The 11,029-nt window shown below is 42.3% G+C and overlaps 1 protein-coding gene across 3 annotated transcripts in view; it reads left to right on the forward strand.

Annotated features, from left to right (window-relative positions):
- Nucleotides 1-7,256, forward strand: part of SYTL5 (synaptotagmin like 5) — an 82,093-nt gene extending 74,837 nt beyond the window's left edge. For all 3 annotated transcript variants that reach the window (XM_066545474.1, XM_066545473.1, XM_066545475.1), the window contains 2 exons: nucleotides 874-1,082; nucleotides 1,691-7,256. In XM_066545474.1, coding sequence (XP_066401571.1) covers nucleotides 874-1,082; nucleotides 1,691-1,833 — 352 coding nt within the window. In that variant the 3' untranslated portion in view covers nucleotides 1,834-7,256. The remainder of the gene's footprint in view (nucleotides 1-873; nucleotides 1,083-1,690) is intronic.
- The last annotated feature ends 3,773 nt before the right edge of the window (nucleotides 7,257-11,029 follow it).

Consider the following 11,029-nt stretch of genomic DNA (forward strand, 5'->3'; position numbering starts at 1 on the left):
TTTGTGGGGTTTTCTTCTCCTTTTTTTAATGACTTCACTGGATCTAATGTAAGATTTGTGTCACATGCCTGTAAGCATGTGGTACACCAAAATTTTACATAGAATGGCAACATATGTGTGTTTTTTTAGACATGCAGCATTTTGTGTTGGACACTCAAAATCCAAACTACACAGAATGCTTGTGTTTGAAAAAAATTAACCAAATCCTGCATCTCTCATTATAATGGATTTCTCATAAATGTAGGATATGCATTGTAAATGTTACATTTAGAAAGTAATAGATATTTTAAAACATTTTTCTTTGCCAGTTTTTGCTCTGAATGCTAGTTTTCAGGCTTGCTGATTTCTAGATATGTTCCAATTCATACTAATGGGTGGAGTGTTGTTACTGAACAGGGTCCACAGGAAACATCCTGTCTTTAATTCCCTGGAGGAGCTTAGAATTTATCTTGATCTTCTGCTGTGCTTAAAATTATCACTCAGTCATACATTTTAAGTTGAAAAAATAATTTTAATTCCTTTCTGGACAATCTCTTCTTGCACTTTGAGATGGACACTGGACAAGATGACTCCAGAGAGGTCCCTTCTAGCCAATGTTTTTGTGACTGTCTGTATTTAGCCTCACTGAAACAAAAAGTTTTTGTTTGACTCCTGGGGCAAGAAGACCTAATTCCAATTCTGCTTGTGGTAACTGACACTGTAGGTATGAAAACAAATGGAGCACAAATGCTAAATAAGCACTTGAGGTAGATGTTTTACATAATACCAGTGGGGAGATGGGGTGCTGATACCATTTGAGCCTCTACATGATTGTTATACATTATGAATACAATTGAAAATCCATTTCCATATTCACTTTCCTTTATCTCCCAGGTACCTGCTCCCAGATGACAGCAAAGCTACGAAACACAAAACTCCCATAGTAAAAAGGAGTTTGAACCCACAGTGGAATCACACCTTTGCCTTCAGTGGTTTGAATTCAGGGGACATAAGGAATGTCTGCCTGGAGCTGACTGTGTGGGACAAGGAGTCACTCTCCAGTAATATTTTTTTGGGAGGTGTCCGTTTGAGCACTGGAAATGGTAAGGTCCCATCTGACCCGTGTTGCTTTTCTTATTCTGCTCTCCTCTTTCCTTACCCCACCTGATTCATGTGTATGAAGAACAGAAATGTCACTGAGTGTTTTTGAAAATACACAGGAAGTTGTGGAATTTGAAAATGGAGAAAAGGCAACATGTGGATAATCTGTAGATGATTGAGTTCTTTCCTCCATGGAATGAGACACAAAAATTATGTGCCCATTTGTATTTCTGCACAGTCTAAAAGAACTGTGAATACCTTGGGAAGCATTCCTCAGCATCCCAGTGAGAGGGAGTCAGCTGCTTCTGTGCAGCCTTTCTGCTGGCCATGGTGTGAGCTGGAAGAGGTGTGAATCCATTCCCCCGGTGCTGGGAAAAAGTTGTTAGTGGTGCAGTGTGGGGAGGTTTATGAGCCTCTGCCCATGTGCCTGAAGGTGTTCAATGACAAACTGGTGCTCTCCAGGAGCTGCCTGCTCTCAGTACAACTCCCTGTGTGCAGGTGAAAGTGTAAAGTGCTCGTCATTTCTCTTGCACACTGTTGTAGTAAATGAGGAGTGATGTTATCCAACTGCTCCTAAAATGGCAAATTCCCATGTTTTTACAATTGCCAGGTGTGAGCAATGGCAAGGAGGTTGACTGGATGGACTCCCAAGGGGAAGAGCAGCGCCTCTGGCAGAAGATGATCGACAGCCCAGGAGCTGCAGTGGAAGGGGTGTTGATGCTGAGATCCAGCATGGGGAAACGCAGGCTCTGAAGGACTTTAACTGTGGGGGTGCCACAGCTGCTCCTGGCTTCAGGGGTGTCCAGGCTCTTGTCACTTGGCCCATTTGAACCTGAGAAGGGTTGTACCCTTTGCCTTGGATATTAAGGCTCTGAGTGAGACTTTAATGCATTCTGCACTTTCATGCACACATTCCTTACCCAGGCTTCTTGTGTGAATTGTGTCTCCTGAAGCCAGTGAGAGCTGGACCTTGCACAGAGATCAGACTGGCTTCCTCTGTCCCCTCTGGCGGCTGGTGTGCAGCTGATGAGCATTCTGCCTGAGGGCTGCTCAGAGTGAGCAAACTCTCTTGCTGGCCATTTAGTGAGTGATGCCAGGTTTACGAATCTCCTTCTGGCTCAGGGATGGCCCCAAAGGCAGCAGTGGCACAGAACAAGCAGATTCAGAGTGAGTCTGTGCTTTGGTGTTTGTAAATCAAGAAGCCATAATGTTCTGAAGGACAACAAACAGTGTTTGTTCATCGTGTTTGCTTGTTGGGCTGCGCAGTGGTGCAGCATGACAGGCTTGGGACCAAAACCCAGCCAAGCAGGGCCAGTGCAGTGTTGCACTGCCCTAGAACCAGGCAGCAGTGAGCTGCTGGGCAGTGCTGGTGTCCTGGCATCCTCTGGGTATTTTAATGCACATGTATAAAAGGCAGACTTGGTTCAACGTAGTCAAAGAGCCTCTAATGAAAATAAATCATAACAAATCCTCAAACAGTATCCAGAACTGCATGATGCTGCTGTTTTTCATTCAGTTGACAGCTCTAGCCAAGACCTTCTGATGTCATTGAACAGAGGGAATATGTCCACATGCCAGTCCCCATCTGATGTGTTGCTGAGATGAGACACATGCCAGGTTTGGACAGAATTAGCTAAAACTTGATTCAACAGATTGTATAGAACAGACTGGGATTAAAGCACATGCCAAAATGATTTGCATCACTGTAAAATCTCCTCTGAATGGGCTGGGGTCCCATTCAGGCCCATGCACATTATTTATAATCCAAGTAGGACATTTTTGCTCCTGAACATCCCCCAGTGGATTTAATGATGAGTGGGTCTTGGCCAATGCAATCATTAATCTTACTAACCATGACAATTGTTCAACCATGACAATTGTGATCCTCAAGGTGTAAGACAAAGGAAGATCAGGAAACTGAGTGAAAAGCATTTCTTCTGACCTTTCCACAATTAGAACACAGCTTTATATTTGCACTGGTAAATTCACCGATAGCTATTCCTACATTTTTTCCCCAAAAAGTTTATTGCAAGGAATCTAGATTGAACAACAGAATATAATCTGGTAGCTAAGCAACTACAGCTGGAGATGTTTACATCTGTACTTGTCCTAGTGTACAATTAAGTATATGTATTTAGAGCTGAACTCAAAACCTTAACATGTAATATTAATTTTTCTCTTTTTAAGATATTTTATGCTGTTTTTTGTTGGAGTGGCTGGAAACTGCAGGAAAGTTTACAGCCAGTCTTTTAAAATCATAATATTATTGGATTAAAAAAAAGTATTTATTCATGTTGAAAACAGTAGTTTTAATAAAATTATTTGTTTCATTATGCATAAGTTATTTCAAAATCCTGATATGACTTTTAAAAGTCACTGGAGGTATTGCTTGCCCAGTTGGAGACTCACCATTTTCAGAAATTACCAAGTCATCTTTGAAACTGAAAATTCTCCCACAGAATCTTAGATTGGGAACCAAACATCAGTGGTTACTCAAGAAAACTGACTTCATTTTCCTTCTTTATCTTTTCTTCATTTTTGTCTGAAGTTCAGCTGAAATTGGGCAGTGAGGGCAGTCTAGTTTGGTTTTAGCTGACTTTTAATTTTTCCAACCTAAATGATTCTGTCATTCTACAAATCTGTGCCACAGGTGCTGTGAGATGATAAATTAGAGCACAAATATCAAGCACACAACATTTTATGACTTTGTCCTTATCACCATAGTCTGTCTTTAATATTAGATTATTTTTACCAGTATCTTCCAAAGTGACCAAACCTAACTTTTGACACCTTAACTACCTCTCTCTTTAACAGAATTGTTTTGAGTTGTCTTGGTTGTTTGTACTACAAACCTGAATTTATTTCGGGAATAATAATATTACATTGACGTGTAGTCATTAACTTGTTTTTTTTTTCTTTTGCTAGAAGTTGTTTCAAACAGATAAACTTGTTGAATGTAAAGAAAATGGTTCTTTGAGGTAACATTCCAGCTTAAGTTGTAGAGGAACATTGGTCTGTTGAATGGTTTGCTTTGATTAATTTTGATGGTGAAAATGGAAAAAGTAATAACAAAAAAATTCCTCCAAGTTGGACCCTGGAACAGGCTTTTTTTCATTTGCCAAGCTGAAAAAAACTTAAAATAATTTAAAATTTAATTTACTTTTGCATGGAACACAAGCTTTTGCCTAATTTTTGAATGGTACTTCCTAATCTCCTAAGCATGAATATTTTGGCTAATTCACATCTTGCTTTGAAACAAAAAAAATTGTATTTTACTGCTTCAACTTCTGCCCATTTTGGTCATAAGGCAGAGTTTGTGATGAATGGTTACATCTGGGAAGTGTCACCCCACTCATACAAGGGCTTTAAGCTCTGCCTTTTCCTTCCAAAGGGCCAAAATGTCCCTCTGAGCCCACAGCTGAAGTCACAGGCTGGGCTCTGAGCAGGCTGCAGCTCAGCCTGTGGAGGGAACAGCTTCACCTGGGAAGGAATTCCAGCCAAGGAGGTGGTGATTGCCACTGGGGGGGTTTGGGGTAGAAGAGTGAAACCACCTCCTGGGTTAACAGGGACAGTTCTGCAGCATGGTGTCACGATAAAAGCTGTCACACTCACCAGAGCCTCAGAGAGATGATGAGCATCAGATAAACACCATAGCAATTTGGAAAGTTTTGCTGCTCTCTGATGTTATCAGCCCATTTGTAGGAATCATCTGATTTATGGAAAATGTCACATTTAATTATGTCTCTCATCTCTTTGTTCTCTTCTTCTGTAAAGATGGTTTATGGTTTGGAAAAAGCACAAGATGATTAACTGCAGATGTGATTTCTTGTTTCCCGGATATTTGAATTAATTGCCCATAATTGTGCGTCATCATGCACTGTGTGTTACCAGGCTGAACAAAAAAGACAGAAAGCCAGGAATTAGACCAAGGCCTTCCTTTTCTATCTGTATTTATAATATTGAAGGTGCATGAATGGTTTATTCAAAGCTAATTTTCGGGAGGAAATGGCCACAATTTTAACACTGATTCATAAACTCGTGCCCTGAGTAAACAGATACAGCAGAGCTGATGTTTCTGAAGTCTTTTTCTACACAGACCTGAACAACTGAAGCTGCATCAGTGGAGAAGAAATCTGCTCTATGGTGGGTGCAGAAAATGTGTTACAAAACACATTTTACTCTGCTACATATTTTTCTAGCAAGGTTTGTGATTAAATTTTGAGGGTTCAACCCATTAAGAAGAATAAAAGTGCAACTTTAGCTGTAAAAGGTCAATTTGGGCCAGTAAACACATCTACAGACAGTGCCAATAACTATCAAAAAGAGCTGATGCTTTTTGATAGGCTTTCCAGGCCCTGACAGCAGATTTTGGCATCCAGCCCTGCTCTCTGGTGATTTTCTCTATCAGCTGAATGGGGACTTCACGCTTCTAAACCTCCTTGCATGTTGAGATTCCAAAACCAGATGAAATAGGTTTGAAATGTCCTTCCTATCTCCTCTACCTCCACCATGTTACACTTGAGTGAGGTGAAAGGAAAGCTGCAAAGACCAGGGGCTGCTGTTGCCACCTTCCTGTGCTAATCCAAGTGCCACTGCCCTCCTTGGATGCCTTTCAGGTGCCACATTTCCATCCTTCTTTTCCAGCTGTAATGGTTTAAGAGAGAAAGCATTAGGATGGTGAGTATGTTTTGATCGTGGTACATTAGACTGGAAGCTTCCTCTTCTGTGCCTCTCCAGTGCAGATTATGCTGAGGCAGCATGAATTAAGCATTTTTATATATTAATTTTTGATTTTTCTTTTCCTGACTGGTTTAGCTCTGCTAAATACAATTATTCTAAACTGTATTCTGCAAAATATCAACTCAACTACAACAGCACAGCAGCCTTTGAGCATCCACTGGTCCTAATAGATAAGGAGAAGTAACAGCAGGGTTGCATTTTAGTCTGGTGTAATTTTGACTTCTTGATGGCTCTGCATATTGCCAAGCTTCAGGAATGTAAAGTTTGCAGTTTGTTTTGTAGCATCCACGAAGAGAAAACCTGCTTGGGTTTCTTACACCTTTGGAGAAGAGACCAGAGCCCTGTTTCCACAGCTGTCTGGTTTGTGGGCTCACACAAGATAACAAGAGTTGTACCTGAATCTTTGCAAGGGTTTCTCTTCCCTTCACCCCTCCCTTCAGTTCAGCAGCCTGACCAGAAGGTTCTCCTTGGACTCTGATCCCCAATATCTGGGAGGAGGCAGCATGGACAAGTGATGGGAGAGCCCCACTTATTTTCTTCTATATGAGGTTAAGACTGAAATTTTCCTTTGCTAACACACAGTTTTTCAGCACTTTGCAACCATGACATAAACAAGTATCTTCTGAGAGCTGACCCATGCACTTTATAAACCATTTTTTTTCCAAATAATTAGTTATTATTTTTTTCTACCCCCAGAAATGTTAACGTTTGAGAGCCCTAGTGAAATGATGGTGAATTCCAGAACAGGATGCAGACTATTATTTGCAGTGATGCCCTTTACCACTGCTCAGCAGGAGATGCTCAGAAGCATGCTAACAGACCCTTACCACTGTGCCCATGAATCTCCTCCCTGATGATTCCATGTTTTCAAATGCTGTTTAATAAGTGATAATACAGTGTTAATTATACTGTGAATATTAACACTGGAAACTGAATCTCAGCTTGCATTTTAGGTGACTTTTTAGGTTGTTTTTGAAACTCACCCTGGCTGCATCTTGACCTTTTATTTAGATTATTTATTTCAACAACCCTACTTTGTGGCAATAACATTTACATGGCTGTGTGCTACTGCTCCTGACAGCTCTCTGTATATTTTTGAGAATAGTTCTAATTGTTGAGGTTTGCCTAAAGCCAAGCATAGTCATTTACTGCAGCAATTAGAGAATGTCACATATCCCTTGTGCTGCCTTTGTTCTACTAAAAATCTGTTGCTAGCAATTTGTTTAATCATTCTGGTGGACATCAACAGTAGTAGCAGTAAATGGCATTGCAGTATGTTAAGCTTTGCCCAAATTGAGACAAAGCAATGTTTTCTGCTGAGAACATTTTTGTACTGTGCATTGTTCATTGTTTTGTGGACAAAGATGGCTGGTAAGACATTTGCAGCTGTTGTCAAGATTTCTGTAATGTCTTCTAAATTAAAATACTGAAATGCTGCTGTGTCTTTGTCTCTCCTAAAATGAATTACAGGAGACTATGTATCCCCATATTATCTCACTGAGGTAAAGACATCTCTTATATGTGATGACTAATGCAGGGGGCCTTGCATGTTTTCGGAGGTGAGACTCCATTGATGATGTCTCTGTCTCTCCTTTTCTTGTCTTAAAAGCACTTAAAGTATAGAAATTAAGCTATTTTTGATTTCATAAGCATTACATCTGATTTCTTTTAAATATGCAATTCTAAGGAAAAGGAAAATATAGCATTCTCTTCCTCCTTGCTATAAAATTATTTTACATGTATATTAACTCCGCCTGTTCACCAGGTCCTCCCCTCCATCTCTGAATCTCCTGCCTCTTCCCTAGTCCAAGGTCTTGCCCACCTGAACATCCAGGTATGTTCAAAATGCATATTTTCTGTAATTTCTGGTCCTGATTTCTTTTTAAATTATTATTATAAGAAAAATCAACAAGCATTTGACCCCTTAATTTACACTTTCAGCAGAGTTGTGCTCACTTCAACTTTCCTCAGAGCTGAGGGCTCTCTCACATCTTCTTGTGGTTCTCCTGGGCTTTTATGTCTTGCTGTGCCTTCCCAGTGAGAAAGGGGGCAAACCCTGGGCTCAGGGCTTGTGCTGCCTCTGGAGCATTCTGAAAGCCTGGCTCAGTTCCTGTGCCCAGGTTAAGGGGAGATGAGCTCTGCAGATGAGCTCTCAGTGGTCTCTGGGAGTGGTTTGAGCTCAGGGTCTTCTGCCCTCACACCACTCTTGTCTGGCTCATCCCTGTGCTGGTTCTGGCCTTTATGGGCAGGTCAGACACCCAAAAACTGGAAGGCAGCTGCAGGAAGGGGAAGAGCCCCCCTGCCATTTCTCTGCTCTCTGTACCTTTGCTCAGAACTGTACTCAAGGACTTGCCTGGGGGTCTGGAAGACATCTCTGTCACTCCTGTACAACTGAACATTAGTTCCTCCTCCCCTTCTCTTGGAGGTGATAGATGACTAATTATCCTTGTAAATTTGAAGTATGGGCCATGCTAATTATTGAAATTCAGGTTTTGGTTACTTTCTGGCTGCGTGGGTGGCAATGGGAGGCATGTTGGTGACTAGATGTGCACTAGCACATTCTGCATGGACACTGGCATTCTTGCTCCCTCTGCGTTTCACAGAGCATGCAGCAGCTGGGTCACTGCTTGGAAGAGGCCAGAGAAAAACCACATGTGCTCTCCTCATCTGCCCATGTCCTCACTGGCTCCTCTAGACCAGGCAGCCTTGCTGCTCTCTGCCTTCCAGCACCTGCAGCTGATTTCCCACTCTTCCCTTCACCAAGCTGCCATAAAAATGTCCTCCAGCCACAAAAGGGGAGAGAGAAATGGGCAGCAGCTGCATGGCCAAGAGGAGCTGTGCCACCTCCTGACAGTGTGAAGCACTTTTTGCTTCCTGTGGATGTACAGCAGGAGCAGAGACTGTGGTGAGTGGCTGGAAGCGATCAAGCACTGAGATTGCACAGCCTGAGCTCTATTATTCCCCCACCTCAACTTAAAAAGTGGGTTGTGATCATTAGAGTATTTAAATACACTCCAGGTTACTCTTTAGGCTCTGCATTTTCATTAATTATGTGATGCAGTCTGACTCATGCTCTTATGTAAGCACTGAGCTGTAATGAAGTCCCATGTTGTGGTTGTTTAGTGCAGAACTGTGAAGGATCACTGGTGTTTTCATTAAAACACAACACTTTCTGTCCCAGAGGGCTTTGAACTTCAAGAATAGGGATGTGCAACTTCAAATTTGTCTCTCTTCTGCAGCTGTAGAGGAGGTGTGTGACAGCAGGGGTTGTTCTCATCTAATTAGGTGGATTATTAGGTAGAATCTGGGGAAAATCAGGCCATTTACAAAATTGGTTTTTTGCTGAGAAACTGCTGTCTCCCACAATTTATCTCAATAGTTTTGTTTGTAAAAGATGCTGCATGTCAGGAACAGTAATTCTTTTCTCATCTGAAATAATTGAAGTCATCTGGTTCATACTCAGAACCTCCAGATTGATGTAGGAACCTCCAGCCCATGACTGTATCCACACACTGTGATGTGTCACTTCTCCAGCAATGAACAGCCTGGAGGTGGGATGGAAAGGGTAAGGCTCATGGCAGGTCTAATATTCATGTTTTCAATTAGATTTGCATTTTGACAGCAATGGTAGGATTAGAGCTATAGCAAGAAGAGCTGGGAGTATGAAATAGACTCCAGCCATTGTAACTTTGAGGGAGGAGAATTTTTTGTGAAACCTTAAAAAAAAGAAATTGCACTGGTGTAGATACTGAACCTTGCTTATGCAGTGTTATTTTTCTGGGACCAGAAGTGTACAGGATGAGTTACTGGAATATATTTGCATATATAAATGCTGGGCTAAAGCCAGAACTACTAAATCCCTTGTTCAAACACTCCCAAAAGGCCATTCTACCAAATCCCTGCACACCATACATGCAGGCTGATTTGACTCCAAAACAGAGACGGTACATGGTATTTTTCACTGTTCCCCACAAAAATGTCCAACAGAAAATGCAAGAATCCTTGTATTACTAATCAAGAACAGCTTTTCTTAATCACAGGATTTTAAGAGATGTTCTGTGCAGAATATAACTAGTAATCCAATCACTCACACTCTCCTCCACTTAATTAAATTTCCTGTAACAGCCTAGTGATTGCAATCACTTTCCTGATTGTAGCAATTGTAAAGCCCTGCTCCTGTTCATGCAGTCAGGGAAGATGACTGGATGCACTGACTCTGTGCCTAAATCAACATGGAGCAGCAGCAGATTGGAATTGCAGCAATACAGGAGAAAAATCAGACCCGAGATTTTTGTTTTTGTAATAGATTTTAAATCATTGGAAATCAGTTGTTCTCCTTTTTCTCCTTTTCTCCTTTTTGTTCTCCTTTCTCCTCCTTTGAGAAAAGTGAGGGGAAAAAAACCCCTAAACCTGTCCACTTGTGATTCATGCTTTAAGCATGTGCATGCAAAAGAACCTGAGTGAGAACTGGGGCCGCAGCAGTCTGTGTATGGATGTGCCCTTGGGCTGCCTCTGTTCCACAGGCAGAGTCACAGAATGGTTTGGGTTGAGATCATCTTGTTCCAATCTCCCTGCTGTGGGCAGGGAATCTTCCATGCTCCAGAGAGCCCCATCCAACCTGGCCCTGAAAACCTCCAGATTCCTGGCCCTCATCACCCTCAGAATTTCTTCCTACCATCTAATCTAAACCTGTCCTCCTTTAGCTTAGGGCCTTTTCTATCACTGCATGCCCCTCTGAAAATCCCTCTCCAGCCCTCTTGCAGCCCCTTCAGGCTGCTCTAAGGTCTCCCTGGAGCCTCCTTTTCCCCAGGCTGACCAGCCCCAGTGCTCTCAGCCTGTCTCCATGGCAGAGGTGCTCCAGCCCTTGGGCCACCTCAGAGGCTCCTCTCTGGTCTCCTCCCACAGTCCATGTCCTTGGTGTGCCCAGCCCTGATTCCCTTAACCACTGACAGAGGGAAGGCAGCCTGGGGTACAGCTGTGTCCACCTCTCACCCTCCTTGCTCCTTTACAGTGGGTTCAACATTTATTTTATTTGTTTGGTCAGGTCTGGAAAAGAAATGGCATTTCTGTGATTTCTGTCACCAGTCCTGACCTTGTCCCTTGCTCCTAACAGCAACGCTTGGAAAGCCCAGGGCTTCCTTGGCCCTCAGCTGCTCATCCTGGCAAACCCTTGCCTCTCAGTTGCTCATCCTGGCACCACCACCTGCAG

This window comes from Molothrus aeneus, chromosome 2, assembly GCF_037042795.1.
Source record: "Molothrus aeneus isolate 106 chromosome 2, BPBGC_Maene_1.0, whole genome shotgun sequence".
Taxonomy (NCBI): domain Eukaryota; kingdom Metazoa; phylum Chordata; class Aves; order Passeriformes; family Icteridae; genus Molothrus; species Molothrus aeneus.